The following is a 20893-nucleotide window of genomic DNA, read 5'->3' as shown; positions in this document are numbered from 1 at the left end:
CATCTCAGAGATAGCATAAATAATTTTCTGTTGTTGCCTGTAAATTTATGCAATTAATTTTAAAGCAATCTTAACTGATATTTTAAATATCTTTGCTGGTAAGGTAGAAACCCTATTAATAGAAAGAGTTGTTTTATTGTAAATATAATTTCCTGTTAGACACAGAAATTCAAAAAAGCTACATGCTATATTGTTTTTAGCAATAAGGTTTGCACTTAAATATGATTCTGAATTATACAGAAAATAGTGAATGTTATGCATTTTTATGTGTGAAATGCTATATTGATTTTTTTTGTTCATTTAACAGAGTGAACCTAGTATTTTCACAAAGTACCAGACAAAACCCCAGCTCTTTGCAGGAGATACAAAAGATATAGGCCTATTTTCTATTCCTTTGCCAGTTGGAAAGTCAAAAGGTCTTTTGACACAGTTTGAGGAGAAAAACAAAAGGACAAAAGATCAATGTGACAGGTATGCAACATTTTCAAGTGAATAAGGCAGCTTGTGTTTTTCTGAGGGAAACAAAAGGGAGTGTCAGTAATCAAAGAATTAAATTTCAATATGATAGCATGTATTAATGTTCTCCAGAGAAACAGAATCAATAAGATTTATATGTATATAGAGAGAAGAAGAGACAGAGACAAAGAAAAAAAGTTACAGAGATTGACTTATTATATGAATTGGCTCATGAGATTGTCTAGACCAAGAAGTGCCATAATCTGCTATCTGCAAGTTAAAGAACCAGGAAAGCCACAGGTATAACTCAGTCTGAGTCAGGAGGCCTGAGAAGGAAGGCGAGTGGTGGCTGCTGGTACAAGTCCTGGAGTTTGAAAGCCTGACAACCAGGGGGCTCTAATGTCTAACAAAATGGATATCCCAGCTCAAGAAGAAGGAGTGAATTTGCCCTTCTTTTATCTTTCTGTTCTATTTGGGCCTTCAACACATTAGATGATATCCATGTACATTGATAAGGGTTATCTTCTGTACTCATCCTACAAATTCACATGTAATCCTTAGACAAAAACCTTCATATACACACTTATAAATAATGTTTCATAAGCTATCTGGACATCTCTCAGCCTATTTAGCTTGACATACAAAATAACTCTTATTCTAGGCATGATGGCCCACGCATGTAACCCCAGAAACCTGGGAGGCTGAGGCAGAAGGATCGTGAGTTCAAAGTCAGCCTCAGCAATTCAGTAAGGCCCTTATCAACTCAGAGAGACCCTATCTCAAAATAAAAACTCAAAAAAGCGGGGAGGGTGCTGGGGATGTGACTCAGTGGTTAAGTGTCCCTGAGTTCAATCTCCAGTAACAAAATCAATCAAACAAACAAAATAACCTCTGCCTTGTTCTTTTTTTAAATTTATTTATGTTATAGTAGAATGCATTTTGACATATACTACACAAATGGAGCACAACTTCTCATTCCTCAGTCTGTACTTAGTTCAGAGTTACTCCAGTAGTGTAATTATACATGTAAATAGGATAATAATGTTCATTTCTTTCTACTGTCCTCCCCATCCCCATAACCCACCCCTCCCCTTACTCCCCTCTACACAAACCAAAGTTCCTTCATTCTTTCCTATTCCCCACCCTCTACCCCACTATGGATCAGCATCCGCTTATCAGAGAAACCATTCAGCTTTTGTTTTTTTGGGTTTGGCTTATTTCACTTAGCATGATATTCTCTAGTTCCATCCATTTACCTGCAAATGCCATAATTTTATTCTTCTTTAAGGCTGAATAATATTTCATTGAGTATGTGCACCGGATTTTCTTTATCCATTCATCTGTTGAAGGGCATCTAGGTTGGTTCCATAGTTTAGCTACTGTGAATTGAGCTGCTATAAACATTGATGTGGCAGAGTCACTGTAGTATGCTGATTTTAAGTCCTTTGGGTATAAACCCAAGGAGTGGGATAGCTGGGTCAAATGGTGAATTCATTCCAAATTTCCTGAGGTATCTATCTCCATACTGCTTTCTATAGTAGTTGTACCAATTTGCAGTTCCACCAACAATGTATGAGTGTACCTTTTCCCCCACATCCTAGCCAACACTTATTATTGCTTGTATTCTTGATAAGTGAATTGAAATCTTAGTTTTGATTTGCATTTCTCTAATTGTTAGAGATGATGAACATTTTTTCATATGTTTGTTGGTTGATTATATTTCTTCTGTAAATTGTCTGTTCATTTCCTTAGCCCATTTATTCATTGGGTTATTTGGGTTTTTTGCTATTATGTTTTTGAGGTATTTTAAAAATATTTTTTTAGTTGTAGATGGACACAATACCTTTATTTTATTTATTTATTTTTATGTGGTGCCGGGGATTAAACGCTGTACCTCATGCATGCTAGGCAAGCACTCTACCACTGAGTCACAACTCTGGCCCAGTTTTTATTTTTTTTTTTTAAGATTTCTTTTTCTTCCTTTTTTTTTAACATTTTTTTTTTTTTAACACAATGCCTTTATTTTTATGTGGTGCTGAGGATCGAACTAGAGTTCCGCCCATGCTAGGCGAGCAATCTACCGCAGAGCCACAATCCCAGCCCCTGGCCCAGTTTTTAAGTCCTTTATATATCCTGGATATTAGTGCTCTGTCTGAGGTGGGTGTGGCAAAGATTTTTTTTCCCATTCTGTAGGCACTCTCATCACATTATTGATTTTTTTTTTTTTTTTTTTTGCTGAGAAGAAGTTTTTGAGTTTGAATCTATCTCATTTATTGATTCTTGATTTTACTTCTTGTGCTTTAGGAGTCTTGTTCAGGAAGTCAGATCCTAAGCCAACATGATGAAGATTTGGGCCTACTTTTTCTTCTGTTAGGCCCAGGGTCTCTGTTCTAGTGTCTAAGTCATTAATCCACTTTGAATTGATTTTTGTGCAGGGTAAGAGACAGAAGTTCAATTTCATTCTACTACATATGGATTTCCAGTTTTCCCAGCACCATTTGTTGAAGAGGCTATCTTTTCTCCAATGTATGTTTTTAGTACCTTTGTCTAGTATGAAATAACCATATTTATGTGGGTTTGTCTCTGTGTCTTCTCTTTTTTACCATTGGTCTACATGTCTATTTTGGTAAATACTATGCTATTTTTGTTACAATTGCTCTGTAATATAGTTTAAGGTCTGATATTGTTATGCCTCCTGCTTTACTCTTCTTGCTAAGGACTGCCTTAGCTATTCTGGGGTCTTTTTATTTTTCCAAATGAGTTTCATGATTGCTTTTTGTGGTTCTGTGAAGAATGTCATTGGGATTTTTTTTTAAATTTTTTTTAAGAGAGAGAGAGAGAATTTTTTAATATTTATTTTTTATTTTTTGGTGGACACAACATCTTTATTTTATTTTTATGTGGTGCTGAGGATCGAACCCAGCACCCTGCACATGCCAGGCAAGCGCGCTACCGCTTGAACCACGTCCCCAGCCCTGTCATTGGGATTTTTAAAGGAATTGCATTTAATCTGTATAACAGTTTTGTTAGTATGGCCATTTTGATTATATTAATTCTGCCTATCCAAGAGCATGGGAGATCTTTACATCTTCTGAGGTCTCTTCGATTTCTTTCTTTAGTGTTCTATAGTTTTCATTGTAGAGGTTTTTCACCTCTTTTGTTAGATTGATTCCCAAGTTTTTTTTTTGTTGTTGTTGTTTTTGTTTTTTTGAGGCCATCATGAATGGCGTGGTTTTTCTAATTTCTCTTGCAGAGGATTCATCACTTATGATTAGAAATGCATTTGATTTGTGGATATTGATTTTATATCCTGCTACTTTGCTGAATTCATTTATTAGTTCTAGAAGTTTTCTTATGGAATTATTTGGATCTTCTAAATATAGAATCATGTCATCAGCAAATAGTGATAGTTGGAGTTCTTTTCCTGTTTGTATCCCTTTAATTTCTTTCATCTGTCTGATTGCTCTAGCTAAAGTTTCAAGGACTGTTGAATAGAAGTGGTAAAAGAGGATATCCCTCTCTTGTACCAGTTTTTAGAGGGAATATTTTCAATTTTTCTTCACTTAAAATGATGTTGCCCTTGGGCTTAGCATAGATAGCTTTTACAATGTTGAGGTATGTTGTTTCTACTATCCCTAGTTTTTCTAGTGTTTTGAACATGAAGAGGTGCTGTTTTTTGTTAAATGCTTTCTAGCATCTATTGAGATAATCATATGATTCTTGTCTTTAAGTCTACTGATGTGATGAATTATGTTTATTGATTTCTGTATGTTGAATCAGTCTGGCATCCCTGGGATGAACCCTACTTGATTGTGGTGCACTATCATTTTAATATGTTTTTGTATGTCATTTTCCAGAATTTTACTGGTAATTTTTGCACTATGTTCATCAGGGATATTGGTCTGATGTTTTCTTTCCTTGATGTGTCTTTTTTAAAAAATTTATTTCTTTAGTTGGACACAATATCTTTATTTTATTTATTTATTTTTATGTGGTGCTGAGGATCGAACCCAGAGCCTCATGCTAGGTGAGCGCTGTACCACTGAGCCACAACCCCAGCCCCTTGATGTGTCTTTTGGAATCAGAGTGATACTAGCCTTACAGAATGAGTTTGGTAGGGTTCCCTCCTTTTCTGTTTCATGGAATAACCTGAAGAGTATTGGTATTAATTATTATTTGAAGGTCTTATAGAACTCAGCTGAGAATCCATCTGGTCCCTGGCTTTTCTTAGTTGGTAAGCTTTTGATGGAGTCTTCTATTTCCTTGCTTGAAATTGATCTGTTTAAATTATGTATGTCCTTTTGATTAAGTTTGAGCATATCATATGTTTCTAGAAATTTGTCAGTGTCTTTAGGATTTTCTATTTTACCAGAGTATAAATTTTCAAAATAGTTTCTAATTATCTTCTGTATTTCAATAGTGTTTGTTGTGATATTTCCTTTTTCATCATGAATTTTAGTGATTCTCTCTTCTTTTCATTAGGGTGGCTAAGAGTTTATCAATTTTATTTATTTTTTCAAAAAAACGAGCTACAGCCCAAGCCCTCTGCTATTTTTAATTTCTAATTTCTAGGTACTCTTTCTCGTTCTCTGCTTTTATAATATAACAACTTTCACTTCTTAAATTCTTAATTTACTTTTTTCATTTTAAAGCTTCCAAGCAATATCCCAATCTTTCTCACATGGAGAATATGGTTCTAGATTTTTTTGGGTTTTTTGGTGGGAATAGAACTCAGGATCCTGCACATGGTAGTCAAGTACTGTACCACTGAATTACATTCCCAGTCATGAAAATTCTTCTGTTAAAAAGTCAGTCTTGGGGGCTGGGGATGTGGCTCAAGCGGTAGCGCGCTCGCCTGGCATGCGTGCGGCCCGGGTTAGATCCTCAGCACCACATAAAACAAAGATGTTGTGTCCGCTAAAAATAAAAAAATAAATAAATATTTAAAAAAAAAAGTCAGTCTTGGGGCTGAGGTTGTAGCTCAGTGGTAGAACACTTGCCTAACATGGGATAAAAGTTGATTAACAACTTAAAAAAAAAAAGTCGGTCTTACAGAATATCTAACAGAATTAATATGAAGAGTTGTCATATTTGGATATCAAAATTTGATTTTTTATTTGTGTTTTATAGATTAAAGAAGCAAAATCTGTAGAATTTCATTAATAACAGTCTATGTCTTCATCTTTTTAAGAATATGATATTTAGCAGGGCATGGTGGCATATGTCTTATAATCCCAGCTACTCAAGAGGTTGAGGCAGGGGGCTGGGGATGTGGCTCAAGCGGTAGCGCGCTCGCCTGGCATGCGTGTGGCCCGGGTTCGATCCTCAGCACCACATACAAAGATGTTGTGTCCGCCGAGAACTAAAAAATAAATATTAAAAAATTCTCTCTCTCTCTCTCTTTAAAAAAAAAAAAAGAGGTTGAGGCAGGGAAATTGCAAGCTTGAAGTCAGCCTGAGCAACTTAATGAGACCCTGTGCCAAAATAAAATAGATATCTAGATAGATAGATAGATAGATAAAAAGAGTTGGGGATGTAGCGCAGTGGTAGACCACTTGCCTAGCATGTGTAAGACCCTAGATTCAATCCTTAGTACTGGAAAAAAAGGAATGGAATGTTTATTTGAGAAATATGTCATAATTTCTTTTTCATTGAAAATTAATATTTTCCCTAGAATTGTCTGTATATTAATTTCATTATTTTGGTCAACATAATGGTAAGACAAAAATGTGTTTAGGAATTTTGGACTTCTAGAAAAAAAACACTACTTCTGAAGCCAGTGTTGATGTAAAAATGAAAGGTGGTCTTTCCTTCTCTAGTAACTACTTTATTGCTAAAATTCACTCTTATTTAAGATATATATATTGTTAATTTTAAAAATAAAAATGTGATTTGCCTTGGAAATGGTCACAATTAACATTCTCCTTTTTTTTTCCCCCCAACTGGCACTGAAGTTTCTCAGGTTGAATCACCAACTCTGATCAGTATTTTGATGCTATACTAGATGGACACCTGCCATATTCATGGAATCAATTCTGTTGCATGTTGTTTCAATATTTCACAAAGCTTTGTTGTTTTTCTTTTTCTCCTATTCTAGTGAGACTCTATACAACTTTGTTTCCCAGGTCAGAGAAAGCATTCATAGGGTAAGTATAGCTACATTTTAAGGAGTTAGAGCATCTTACATCTTAAGAAGTTTAGTAACTATACTGTCTTGACTTTAGTTCTTGTAGAATCACAATTTTTAAGTACCCTTATTGATCATTAAATGACAATTCTCCAAGTTAGTAAAATAAGGCAACAGTCTGTGAATGTTTTCTTAATTTTGGGTTTCTTAGTTGCAGACGTCTGTGGAAAAGTCTGAGGAACATCTCAGTTCAAGAAGCCAATCTATTTTGGATTCTTTGGAGAATGTGGCTAAGACATGTGAGTCTCTCATGTTTGTATTTATCAGCAGAAGGCATCAGCAAATGGTGAACATGAACTTTCTAACCCTAGCCAGGTTTCAAGGAGTGTGATTCCATATAGTGTTTCACATGAGATGTGGGTGCATGAGGTTAGCCCTAAAGAGATGGACAGTGGGATCTACCTCTTTGGTCCCACAATGCCTTTGGTGAAGCACTAATCCTTTACCAGGTAACCCTGCTGTCTCAGGGCAGGTATCTCTACAGAGGGTTCTCATCTCACTGCCTGAAGTAAATCAGCAGCCTCCCCGAGTCTCAGATGAATTGGTGGCTGTGCTACCAATAGAGACGCTACCCACTTAGGAGTTAGAAATATTCCAGTCACCTGCTGTCCTTCTTGTTGCCTAGGTTTCAGTGAGAGTTGCTTTTAGTAAATCACAGCATCACTCTCAATTTTAGCTGCAGTTTATAAAAACCCCTGCTCCCTTAATTAGTGATTTAAATGTGATTGAAATCATTGCTCTGGACCTTATAAGCATAGGAGACGAATACATATTTCTCCCTAAGTAGAAACTTCTCTAGAACCACTAATTTCTAAAACAAATAGAAAATAGATGACTGTACCTCTGTATCTTTTTTGCATTTGTCTGTTTATTTTTTATTTGAAACAAGTTGAAATCAACTTATTCAAATGTCATAAGATGAATTGCTCATGATTTACAAAAAGCAAAGCCTTGTGTGGCTTAGAAATTAATCCCAATCTGACTGCAAAGAAACACTACTCTGTCTTCTGGCTTCCAACCTGGGTATCCCACACACAGGGCAACTGTACATTGGAAACTGGTTCTGGAACCCTAGGACTGTTACCCCCATAAGAAATAGCAAGGCAGATAACAGAACCAAATTAAGGATGCTCCCTTGTATAATGTGATAGAATAACTCATTTGTAAGTTGCTAAGAAAAGCACTCTGTTAGTCAGCTTTCTGTTGCTAGGATAAAATATCTGAAGTAATCAACTTATAGGAAGAAAGGTTTATTTTGGCTCACAACTTCAGAGGCTTAAGCCCATGTGGCCCTGTTGCTTTGGACCTGTGGTGGCACAGTTCCACAATGGAATCGTGTGGTTGAAGGGGCTTGTTTACTTCATGATAGTTGGGAAGCAAAGAAAGAGACAGGGAAGAGCCAATTCCTCATACTTCCTTCAAGGGCATGTTTCTGATGACCTATTCCTTCTAGGCTCCCCTCCTAAAGGTTCCACCACCTCCCAATTGTGCCATAGACTGGAAACCAAGCTTTTAACACATGGGCCTTTGGGATACTCTTGCAAACCATAATTCATTCTTGTTTTATTCTGCATTTAAAATTATATGTTCCAGCTACTCAGGAGTTTGAGACCAGTTTGAGACCAGCCTCAGCAACTTAGCAAGGTCCTAAGTAATTTAGCAACACTCTGTCTTCAAAACAAACAACTATATGAAGTATGAAAAGGAGAGTTGCAGCAAATTGTGGTATTTAAGTCCCAGAAAAAGAAATGGAAGTGCCAAAGATCCCAATATGAGATTAAGAAACAGAAAACACTAGAAATGAATTCTGATCTTTGGTCCTTAATGATTCCTTCCTTAACTTTCAGAGAGTAAGACTCAGGAGGACCGACACTGAAAGAGCAAACAACAACAAATATATTGGCATCATATTAATTAGAAAGCCATGGGACTGAGGGTATAGCTCAGTGGTAGAATGCTTGCCTAGCATGCACAAGGCCATGGGTTCAATCTCCAACACCCCCCGACACACACACATACAAACACAAAGAACAAACAAAAAGAACAAAAGGGAAAAAATATAAATCCAGGTCATTCTTGAAAATAGGCACAGGTAGCCTGTTCAGAATTCTTCTTCTTCTTTTTTTTTTTTTTGTAAGTAATGATCAGGCATAGAAAAGCCAGCTTCAGCAACTTAGTGAGGCCCTAAGCAACTCAGCAATAGAAAAGCAATCAGATAAATCTTCTATCATATGGTGGCCAGGCCCTCACTCACTATACTCATATCAAGAAAAGGAGAAGTAAAGTTATTATGTGGAAGTGCTGTCTTGTATTATGTGCCTTGTGCCTTCATAGAGTAAGATCATGAAATCTTTTCTCAGTCACAGTCTGCCTGCCCAGACAGAAGCGTCACTGAAGCCATCTAATCTAACTTCAATTCTTCATCTAATGATACAAAGGACCAACATAATAAAATTATTTACCCTACTTTACTTTTGAGTTTAGGTGGATCAGTTAAGTGGAGCATAGTATTACTTTTATTGAAAATTAATTATCTATATGATCAATAGGAAAGTAAAAAGGAGTAACGGATATCAAAAAATTAAAATTCATATATAAATCAATATGTTAAGTGTGATGATTAAATCATAAGAAACTAGAAGAAAACGTGGACAGCATTTTTATAATTTTACATTGTGAAAAAAGCCTTTTCAAGCAAACCATAAAAAAATTGTTAAGAGGGGCTGGGGTTGTAGCTCCGTGGTAGGGCGCTCGCCTAGCACATGTGAGTCCTTGGCTTCGATCCTCAGCACCATATAAAAATAAATAAAATAAAAGTATTGGGTCCAACTACAACTAAAAAAATAAATATTTAAAAAAATTGTTCAGAAAGGTAAGATCCACTTATATGAACATGATGAAACAGAAATATCTGTTCACTGTTATGGATAGGTACTATTCATGTGCATAGTTTGCTCCAGGACAGATTTGCAGGGGGATGCATCCAGCCAGTGAAAACTGGGAAAGATGTTTCCCCCAAAAGGGAAGAGGACTAACGGGTCTCCTGTTATATAGGGTGGTTCCCAGATCTTTCCTCTTTCTCTCAGCAGCACAGCAGGGAGAACAGAACTAGAGAGTGAAAGGAAAATTGCTGTCATCAGTGCAAATACAATTTTTTCCTAGTTGCATCTCTCAATTGAGCACTTAAGCTGCTAAAATAGAAATGAATTTTTAAAAATGCTTAACATGTAAAAAGAAATATGGTCCAGAATATAGAAATGGATTTTAAATGGGATTTTTACACAAAAACTAAAAATACCTGATGTTTATAGTCAAAGCAGAAATGACATGAGTTTTCTAGAGAACACACACACACACACTCAGGATTCATAATATATACATGGAAAAATACATAAAATTCCAAAAACTGCTTCAATTAAATCCAGGAAGCTGGGTTAAGGTCTGCATGGAAGAGACTAAATCATCATATGCTTACATATATTGTTAAGGATTTGAGGGTTTTTTATGATTTGTTTGTTGTGCTGGGGATTGAACCCAGGGGTGCTCAGACATTGAGCCACCTCCCCAGCCCTTTTATATTTTTTATTTTGAGGCAGGGTCTTTCTAAGTTGTTAATAGGACCATGCTAAATTGCTGAGGCTGGCCTCAAACTTGTAATCCTCCTACCTCAGCCTTCCGAGTCACTGGAATTGCAGGCATGTGTGACCACACCCTCCCTGTGGTTTTGAGGGGTTTTGTTTTGTTTGTTTTGTGGTGCTAGAGACCCAGTTCAAGTCTTTGTACATGCTAGGCAAGTACTGTACCACTGAGCCATATCCTAAGACCTTGGGTTATTTTCATAATTAAATATTTTCTAAAAAATGGATAGAATTTGGGCTGGGGTTGTGGCTCAGTAGTAAAGACCTTGCCTAGCAAGCACTGGATTCAATTCTCAGCACATATAAATAAATGAATAAAATAAAGGTCCAATCAACAACAACAACAACAAAAAGAATCTGGAGGTAATGAGCTTGATACAAAAGCTCCAGTAAAGAAGAATCCAAATGTGTTTCCTTGGGAACAAGGACAAAATATATGACAGACAGATGCTTTCTGAGCCCTTAATCAAGAATTGAACACTTTGCTTGGTTTTCTTATCCTCTGCTTTTGTGAAGATCAGTAATATCCACTGTTGAGAAAAAACAAAAACAAAAACTTGCTATTTAGGAACTCTTCTAGGGAAGGATAATTACATATGCCTACATGGATGTCTGAAAAATATTTTTGTGTGTTTCTGGGGTTTTTTGTTTTTATTTTTTGGTACCAGGGGTTGAACCCAGGGGTACTTAACCACTGAGCCACATTCACAGCCCTTTTTTTTTTTTTTTTTGTATTCTATTTAGAGACGAAGTCTTGCTAAATTTCTGAGGCCACTGGGATTACAGGAGTGTGTCACCACACCTGGCTGGAAAATATTTGTTTAAGAGCAGGAATTCCATACCTAAATAAGTATAATAGTCTCTTTCTAATTGATCAACACATGGAATTGTACTTGTGTTGAGAAGTAGCAGAAATTTGCTTTCTCAAATATTCTTTTTAAATTGAAGAATTTGGATGTAATTTTATTATTGAATTGTTCCTTATTTTTGCTGCAAAGCTGTTACCTCCCTGTATAAAAATAACACCAGTCGGGCATGGTGGCACATGCCTGTAATTCCAGCATCTCAGGGGGCTGAGCCAGGAGGATCATGAGTTCAAAGCCAGGCTCAGCAACTTAATGAGGCCCTAAGCAACTCAGCAAGACCCCATCTCTAAATAAAATATAAAAAAGGGCTGGGGATGTGTTGTGGCTCAGTGGTTAAGTGGCCCCTAGGTTCAAGTTCAATCCCCAATACAACCCCTCCAAAAAAAAAAAAAAAAAAAAAACCCACAAGCATATATATAGCAAAATTATGATAGTAATTATTATTACTATATAATTAAAAAAACTTTTCTCCACTCCCAGTTATTTCCAGTAGGAAGATCATTCAATATTTTTTATACTGGAGATAGGAACTTTTGGCTTAGTGACAATAGAAATGAAATTTAATAAAGCAAGCATGAATATATAGGCAAGATAAGGGGGTAACTAGGGCTTCAACTGAAGTGAGCAGCACCAATGAGGAAGCTGATTACTCTGTGATAGGAGATACAAGCTTTTATTGATTTGTCGCAAGGAGCATGTTTCCAAAAGATGTTTATTCTTATGCAAAATTTAGACTATAAGCAATCATGGAATTGTCCTAGGACTCTTTATAGGTGGTGCCATCATTCTGTGCAAATATCCTGGCGTTGTGACTTGATCTGAGCTCTATGTTAGGGCTGAAAGACTTTGGGTACTTGGGCTGATATAGCTCCTGAAAAAGCACAAGGTTGCTTTTTCATATCAGCTCCAACAGGATGTGCAGAGCCAAGTAGAGCCTGACTCAAATGTTAAGGCCGAAAAGGGGACATACATAGCATGAATACAGAAATCCCATACTATTCTCCCATCAGATGTCTGCAGGCTCAACTTAAGAGACGGTGTTCTTGAGGCTGAGGCTGTGGCTCAGCAGCAGAGTGCTCACCTAGCACATACAAGGATCTGGGTTTGAACCTTAGCACCATGTAAAAATAATAAAATAAAGGTATTGTGTTCAACTACAACTAAAAAATAAATATTTAAAAAAAAAAACAGTGTTCTTCAGCAAAGGTGGCCTTCAAATCCCTGAAAAGTAACCTAGGAACCATTATCATCATCATAACCAACATGTCAGAGATATCATCAAAACTGATGTGAATGCCAGGCACGGTGGTGCATGCCTATAATCTCAGCAGTTTGGGAGGCTCAGACAGGAGAATTATGAGTTCAAAGCCAGCCCCAGCAAAAGCGAGGTGCTAAGCAACTCAGTGAGACCCTGTCTCAAAATACAAAATGGGGCTGGGAATGTGGCTCAGTGGTCAAGTGCCCCTGAGTTCAATTCCTGGTAGCCGCCCGCCCCTCCCCAACAACAACAACAAAAAAACTAGTGGCAAACTAATTTAAAGTATTGCCCAGCTGTCTGACCTACAAAATTAGTGACTTTTTAAGTTGACTAAGAGCAAGTGAATCTAAGGCATTTATTTAGGTTTTCCCCTAGTAACAATTTTATCTTGTACCAACATTCTGCTTCTGTGTTTTTATCAGGGTCTCATGATGGGTTTAGGAAAAGAGTACAAAGAGTAGAGAAGGAACATGCTATGCTGTAAAGGTTAATGGTTTGTTGTGCCCAATGGTTTTTCATTGTCCCAGTCTTTGTCTCATATTGTCTAATTTTGACTCAATCCAGGGATAGATGTTATCTTCCTACCTCAGCCTCTAGGTTGCTGGGACTACAGGTGAATGCCACCACTTCGAATGAAAAGTTTTTGTTATTGGGGTTTTTGTTTAGTTTTTCTGATACTAGGAATTGAACTCAGAGACCTAGCACATTCACATTCTAAGCAAGCACTCTACTACAAAGCTACATCTCTAACCCTTTTATTTATGTTTAAGGCATCATTTTTTATTCTTCATTTGTTTACTTCTTCATGCACTTTTAAGATTTTTAACAAAAACGTGTTCATAATATACTTCCAAAATGTTGGTCCCAGGCATCAACAATCCCCCCTTCAAGCTATTGCTGTAATCTTTTTTTTTTTTGGGGGGGTGGGGGAATTTACTAGGGATTAAACTCAGGGGGCACTCAACCACTGAGCCACATTCCCAGCCCTATTTTGTATTTTATTTAGAGACAGTGTCTCACTGCCTTCAGAGCCACTGGGATTATAGGTGTGCACCACCACGCCTGGCTCACTGCTGTAATCTTTTTTTTTTTTAATATTTATTTTTTAGATGTAGTTGGACACAATGCCTTCATTCTATTTATTTATTTTTATGTGATCCGAGGATCAAACCCAGGGCCTTGCATGTGCTAGACGAGTGCTCTACCACTGAGCTACAACCCCAGCCTCTCATTGCTATAATCTTAAGAATGAGTGAGTCCTTTTTTATTTTATTTTGAGACAGGGTCTTGATAAGTTGCCCATGCTGGCTTTGAATTTATGATCCTCCTGCCTCAGCTTCCCGAGTAGATGAGATTATAGGTGTGCACTACTGTGTACTGCATTTTTCTTTTTCACTTTCACTTTTTTTTTCTGGGTATTGTGTTTTGATGATGCACATCTCCCAGCAGCATTTCGAGAAAAGGTACACGTGATACTTTGCATGTTTGAAATGTCTTCTATTACTATTTGAATTCCTTGTGTTTATTTGGATATTGTTATTATTTGTGGTACTGGGATTGAGCCAGGCAGGGCCTCACATATACTAGATTCTAGAAAAGCACTCTACCACTGAGTTTCATCCCTAGCCAACCCCCCCCCCCCCTTTTTTTTTTCTGATACTAGGGATTGAAGAACCAGGTGTGCTTAACCACTGAGCCACATCCCCAGCCCTTTTATTTTTTTTTATTTTGAGACAGGGTATTGCTAAGCTGCTTATGGCCTCTCTAAATTGCTGAGCCTGGCTTTGAGTTTATAATCCTCCTGCCTCAGCCTCCTGAGTCACTGGGATTACAGGCATGTGTCACCACACTTTGCTAGCCCATTTTATTTTACTTTTTACTTTTATATTTTATTATTTTTATTTTACTGTGCCACTGGGAATTGAATCAAGAACCTCATACATGCTAGGCAAACACTCTAGCACTGAGCTACATCTCTAGCACTTCTTAAATTTTGAGATAGGATGTTTCTAAATTGCTTAGGCTGGTCTCAAACTTTCAATCCTCTTGCCTCAACCTCAGAATTCTAAGACATTGCTCATTGTCATCAAATTCTGGACTCATTGTTGAAATGTCTGATTCTTTTTTTAATCTTTCCTTGTTATTCTGATAATTAACCAAAACAGTGCCATATACCATAAGATAATTCAGTAAAGTGGAAGAAATTAATAGAAAGTATAATGTGGGGAAATTCCATTTTAAAACCATTACAGAAAATAGTATCTAGGAATAAACTTAACAATGACACAAAACTCATTTTTTTTTTCTTGGCTTTGGGTTTTATGTCTTTGTTAGAAAGGCCTTTCCTATTACAGGGTTATACACAACTTCCCTTGTTGCCTTTTGGTAGTTTACTTAATTATACTAAGATTATTAATCTAACTAGAATTTATGCCAATATGAAACAACTGAAATGTAAACCTACTTTTATGATGGGAATTATGTTTTATTTCAACGAGAAACTCTGAAGTAAGTCACTAGAACTTCAAAGATTTTTTTATTTAGTTACTGGGGATAGAGCTCAGTGGTAAAATAGTTGTATAGCATACACAAGGACCTGGATTCAATCTCCAGCATGGCAAGATAAAAATAGTACATTATTTAATATCTCACACCTATAATCGCAGTTACTCAGGAGGTGAAGGCAGGAGGATTGCCAGTTTGAAGCCAGCCCTAGCAATGTAGTGAGTAATGGTAAGGGTAATGTAGTGGTAAATGGCTCTGGATTCAATCCCAGTATCATACAAACAAACAAACAAACTTTTATTTAGGTACTGTTTGGTAAATCCCTGCCCTTTCCTGTAAGTGATATAAAGAGACAAGAGATAGATGAATACTGTAGTTAGAGCTGAGCATGGTGACACATGTCTGTAACCCCTATGGCTCATGAGGCTGAGACAGGAGGATCACGAGTTGAGGCCAGCCTCAGCAACTGAGTGAGAACCTGTCTCAAAATAAAAAATGGGATGAGAATGTAGCTCAGTGATAGAGGAATCCCCAGTAAAACACACACACACACAAAATAAAATTGTAGTTAAAACCCAGGGCCTATGGGCTGGGGATGTGGCTCAAGCGGTAGTGCGCTTGCCTGGCATGTGCGCGGCACTGGGTTCGATCCTCAGCACCACATACAAATAAAGATGTTGTGTCCGCCGAAAACTAAAAAATAAATATTAAAATATTCTCTCTCGGGGCTGGGGATGTGGCTCAAGCGGTAGCGCACTCGCCTGGCATGCATGCGGCCCGGGTTCGATCCTTAGCACCACATACAAAAAAAAAACAAAGATGTTGTGTCCACTGAAAACTAAAAAAATAAAAATAAACATTAAAAAATTATCTCTCTCTCCCTCTCTATCACTCTCTCTTTAAAAAAAAAAATTCTCTCTCTCTCTCTCTCTTTTTTAAAAAAAACAAAAAACCCAGGGCCTAGCACTGGGAGTGTAACTTAGTGGTAGAGAACTACCCTACACAGGCACTGGGCCCTGGGTTCTATCCCCAGCACTGAAACAAAGAAAGAAAGAGAACAGGATTTATGTACTTCTGAGTACTTCCATTTATTGGGAAGAGTTAAAGAACTCTCATGTTGCCAAATTGTTTTTTAGTCATCTAAAATGAAAAAATTTTGTTAAGAATCTTGAAACATTTTAGATAGTTATGAGCAGACAAAAAAAGAATATATTATGTACTATTCCTGGTTATTTATAAATTGTACTTAGTATGCATTTAGATGTATGTGAACTGAAAATATTTGCAGTGTGTTTACCAAAGTAGAAAAATCTAAAAGAAGGGTTTTGAAATAGCCATTACAATTCTTTATTCTCTTCTGATAGAGTTTGAAATGTGCCTGAATAAGATTAAAAAGAACATCTGGCCAGTTGCAGTGGCTCATACCTATAATCTCAGCAGCTCGGGAGGCTTAAGCAGGAGTATTGCAGGTTCAATGCCAGCCTCAGCAACTTAACAAGATCCTGTCTCAAAATAAAAAATAAAAAAGGGCTGCAAGTGTGGCTCAGTTAAGTGTCCCAGGATGCAGGGTGGGGTGGAAAACTTCTGATTGTTTCTAAACTCAATCATATTCCTATGATATAAATATAAAGCTCTATGCTTTAATAGTCTTTCTTTCTCTCTCTCCCTCTTTGTGTGTGTGTGTGTGTGTGTGTGTGTGTGTGTGTGTTGCTGACGATGTTAGGCAAGTACTCTGCATGTGAGGCAAGCACTCTACCAACAGAGCTATATCTCACTTTAATATTCTTAACATGATTGTGGTTTTATTTAAGTAATTTCTGATCTCTGTTCTGCACTTTCACCCTGCAGTTTATCATTCAAATCACTGAAACAGTTCTCCTTTTAAAGAGCAAACGCAAGCTGGTACTGTGGCACAAGCTGGTAATCCCAGTGGCTCAGGAGAGTTCAAAGCCAATCTCAGCAACAGCGAGGTGCTAAGTGTATTTTATGTCTCTAAGTAAAATACAAAATAGGGCTGGGATGTGGCTCAGAGGTCAAATGCTCCTGAGCTCAATCCCCAGTACTGAAAAGAGAGAGACAATTCAATCATGCCAATTCTTTGCTTAACTGTATCAGGGTATCAGTCCACAAATCAAGTCCACAAATCTTGACATGGCACAAATACCCTTCTGTCCAGCTGTGGCCTGCCTCCACTCAGGCTACTTGGTCCTATGCTCACCATGCTTTAGTCATGCTGAATTCATGGTAATTCTTTTGGAACATGCTCTTTTTTACTGTTGGTGCCATTCTTTCCTCCATGATTTAATACTTTAGGTAAAATAGAAATACCTTAGGGAAGTCTTTATTTCATCCCTAAATTTGACTAGTCTGCCTATTACCAGAAAAGGAATTAGTTGGACTAGGGTGGTAGTTGTAGGGAAGAGGGAAGTGACAGAGATACAAGTAGGAATACTCCAAGCTGAGGGAAGGCCAAAGATAAGAAATGGGGAAGGAGAAGTAAGCCCTTGTTAGCCAGTTTAAAGATCTGAACTGCCAAGCACTGTGGCACGTGCCTATAATCCCAGTAACTTGGGAGGCTGAGGCAGAAGGATCACAAGTTTCAGGCCAGCCTCAGCAACTTAGAACCTATCTCAAAATAAAAAGGGCAGTTATGGGTCTGGGATTGTAGCTTAGTGGTAGAACATTTGCCTGGCCTGTGTGAGGCACTGGGTTCGATCCTTAGCACCACATAAAAAAATAAAGGTATTGTGTCCATCTACAAGTTAAAAAAAAAAAAAAAAGTTCTTCTCTTTAAAAAAGGCGGGGGGGGGGGGCAGTTATGTTGTAGAGCATCCATGGGTTCAATCCTTAGTACCATAAAAAAATAAAGAAAAATTTGGATTTTGTTCAGTGGCCAGTAGAATGAATGCAATTGAACCAATGTCAGAGGGGGCAGGATAATATGTTTATTCTATAAACATCATTCTTGGGCTGGGGGTGCAGTTCAGTGATAGAGCAAGTGCTCTGAGTTCTATCCCCAGCACCACAAAACAAACAAACAAAAAAACCCCACTCTCATGACAGGGCCCAAGGGCATCAGATTCTCAGGGTCCTCTGTAGATGCCAATCCAGGCTAGAATCTTCTCAGGGAAGGAGGGCAATAGAGGCTGTGAAGAAAGCACTCTGTTCTAGAACAGAGTCTCCTGAGTGCTAGAAGAGAAGGTTCAATAGTCCATGTCAGTGTGGGCAGGAGGTGTATACCACAGTCGTCATGTGGTGAACTGTCATTTTTTTGTATTTAGTGCAAGATACTGCACGGTCCCAGAGTGACCTGATATTTGAGGCAGTGCAAGAGAAAAGCAATGTGGAGCAAGCTATTCTTGAGATACAGAAGAAATTTGAAACTGTAAGTATAAACCCCAACCTTTTCACTAAGACTCAGAGAATTACCTTTAAAGTTGTGAAATTTTGGGCTGGGGTTGTGGCTCAGCAGTAGAGTACTCACCTAGCACATGCAAGGCTCTGGGTTCAATCCTCAGCACCACATAAAAACAAATAAAATAAAGGTATTTTATTTATTTGTTTTTATGTAAAATACAAAATAGGGCTGGGGATGTGGCTACAACTAAAAACTTTAAAAAAAAAAGTTGTGAAATTTCAGCAAAGACCAGAGGTCTGCACAAGCCTTTTAGAAAAGAACTTGGGTATAGGCTATTTTCCTTCCCCAGGGTTCCTTGGTAGGATGTAGGGCCCAGGACCCTGCTCCAGAGTATAGTTATCCTTACCCTGTGAGGTACCCTGAAAGGGACATGACTTTGTCCAGTGGTTTGTTCTCACATTTTATTGTGCACTCTGACTTATATTCCATCACTCTCTTTTTCTCACTGCTTTTCCCCAGAGACAAGCAGAGTTTATAGAAATGAAATCCAACCTGGAGAACCTGGAAGTTTTAGTTGCCCAGCAGAGTAAGGACTTCCAGCAACTGTGTGAACAGCTACACAAGCTGAATGTGCCCAGTGTCCTAGCAGAACTGAAGAGATTGATCTTGGTGCCTCAGATACCTGAGCATGTGAAAGACAACACTTCTCAGACTTCACCAAGTCTGACCCAGAGCCTCAATTTCACCAGGCAGGAAAAATATGCCTCTGAGGAGCTGGTTATGTGGCAGGCCCAGGCTCACACTGCTGCAGGAAACCCAAGTACAGGCTCCCTAGTGACTAGGGAATTTGGTATCATGGGTAAGGGAGCAAAGGGTGATGCTCTCCAGAAAGAGGTTGCACTGCCAGCCCTTTGGCCTTGTAAAGGAAATGAGCATGTAAAGGACAAGTCAGTACAGACTAATTGCAAAAATTGGGCAATTACTAAAGCAGATTCCAAGAACCGTGGCTCCAGAATCCCAGGCTATAAAGTTCTTGGTGACAGTGACCTGCTTTACCAAGGAACTTCACAGCTCATATCCCTGGATTTACACAACTTTGCAATGAGCATTAAGAATCTCTGCCCAGAATATCAAGCAAAAAGCATATTCTCTTGTGCCCCTAGTGAACAGTTGGAAACTGAACAGAAAGGCAGGACTGTAGAAAGAGGGAGGAAATGCAAAAGGCAGCCGACCAGGAAAACCCAGAGAGGCAGGTTTGCAAGGAAGAGAGAACAAACCCCAAGTAAGACCTGTATTTTCAGTTATAAATATCAGAATCCCCAGTCTCCAGTTTCTGATGAACGAATTCCCCCTACGGAGCAGCAGGAACCCCTTGCTCAGCCTCTGCATCTGCGGGGTCCCAGAAGCTCCACAAAATCAGTCTGCCATGTTCTGGGAGGAACTGTCAAGTCCAGTAAAATAGCACCAGCAGTGCAAGGGAGCCTCTCAAAGTTTCCTGAATGTTCTTCCCAAAACAAAGATCTGCATTCCAGTAGCTCCCAGGGGGACCACCAAATGCGCTGGTTCAGTGACCTCAACCTTGGAAATTCAGAGTCTCCTCCATGCAAGGAGACAGGGAAGAATTTGCTTTATGACCTGGGTTTTGATAGCAGTGATGATGACTTCTGACCATCCAACAGTGACTTCAGTTGGTTTATTGAGCTCAGGTAGAAAGACAAATTAGAGAATTCTTGACTGGTTGATAGGGTGAGAGGCCTTGCTAGGAAGGGCTCAGTGGGAGGCAGGGGTAGGATCAACTCTCTGGGTATCAGATGTTGCCTATGACAAGGGCATAACAGACAAATGCATCCTTAATTATTGGAAAGAAATTTGGAGACAGTGATCTCCAGTGGTGATAAATATGAAATAACGGCCTGGTGGTGGGGGCATTGGGAGAGAGGGTACTTGGTGAAAGTGGGGAGAGCTTCCTTGAATATTGTGTAGCAGAGGGGCTCTCATGAAACTGGTACTGTGGCAACATGACTCCCAAACATCATATTTATCATCTTCAAAATATTTCCTGCACATGATCAATACCTTTCCAGACCTTGGGATTTTTTTCTATCTTGATCTAGTTATATTAGAATTTTCATTGTTTAACCAGTGGGCATATTATACAGGACACACTAAGTCAGTCTTCTGCTGAACAGTATTAAGGCTGCCAACGAAAGAGAGGTAATATGCACAAAACTACTGTTCAGAGCACTATAGTTCTAAGCCACATACATGAGATTTTCTTCCGTGTTTCTTTTGTAATAAAAAATATAAAACCTTTAAAAAGTATGTGTTTTTTTCATTAAGTTTATTGAACTGACCCCTCAGTTCAATTTTTTCTAAAGTTTAAGAAAACAAATTGACAAGATACCATATTTTTATTTTCTAAGGCTCTCATAGATGATTTGAATAAACAACACCCCATTCAAACTGGTTTTTTATCCTATTTTCTAAGAAAGTGAAAATCCTCATGGGATGAAAAATTTCAAGGATTTGTCCATTTCCAATACAACTCAGTGGCCCCAGTGTAAATGACACTAACCTTAAACCCTAACCCTAACCCTAACTCAGTGACACCGGGGCCACTGGGTT

The 20893-nt window shown here is 38.1% G+C and overlaps 1 protein-coding gene across 8 annotated transcripts in view; it reads left to right on the top strand.

Moving 5' to 3' along the window:
• Iho1 (interactor of HORMAD1 1) overlaps positions 1-20545 on the top strand; it is a 52380-nt gene extending 31835 nt beyond the window's left edge. For 4 of the 8 annotated variants that reach the window (XM_071615729.1, XM_071615728.1, XM_027934022.3 and 1 more), the window contains 5 exons: positions 308-471; positions 6554-6602; positions 6795-6882; positions 18192-18295; positions 18788-20545. In XM_071615729.1, the coding sequence (XP_071471830.1) occupies positions 308-471; positions 6554-6602; positions 6795-6882; positions 18192-18295; positions 18788-19936 (1554 nt within the window). In that variant the 3' untranslated portion in view covers positions 19937-20545. Of the gene's footprint in view, positions 1-307; positions 472-2891; positions 6603-6794; positions 6883-18191; positions 18296-18787 lie in introns of those variants that run through there. The other 4 variants (XM_071615731.1, XM_071615732.1, XM_071615734.1 and 1 more) reach the window with 4 other exon arrangements.
• The last annotated feature ends 348 nt before the right edge of the window (positions 20546-20893 follow it).

This window comes from Marmota flaviventris, chromosome 8 (genome assembly GCF_047511675.1).
Source record: "Marmota flaviventris isolate mMarFla1 chromosome 8, mMarFla1.hap1, whole genome shotgun sequence".
NCBI lineage: Eukaryota > Metazoa > Chordata > Mammalia > Rodentia > Sciuridae > Marmota > Marmota flaviventris.
This window is presented reverse-complemented; position numbering and strand designations above follow the sequence as displayed.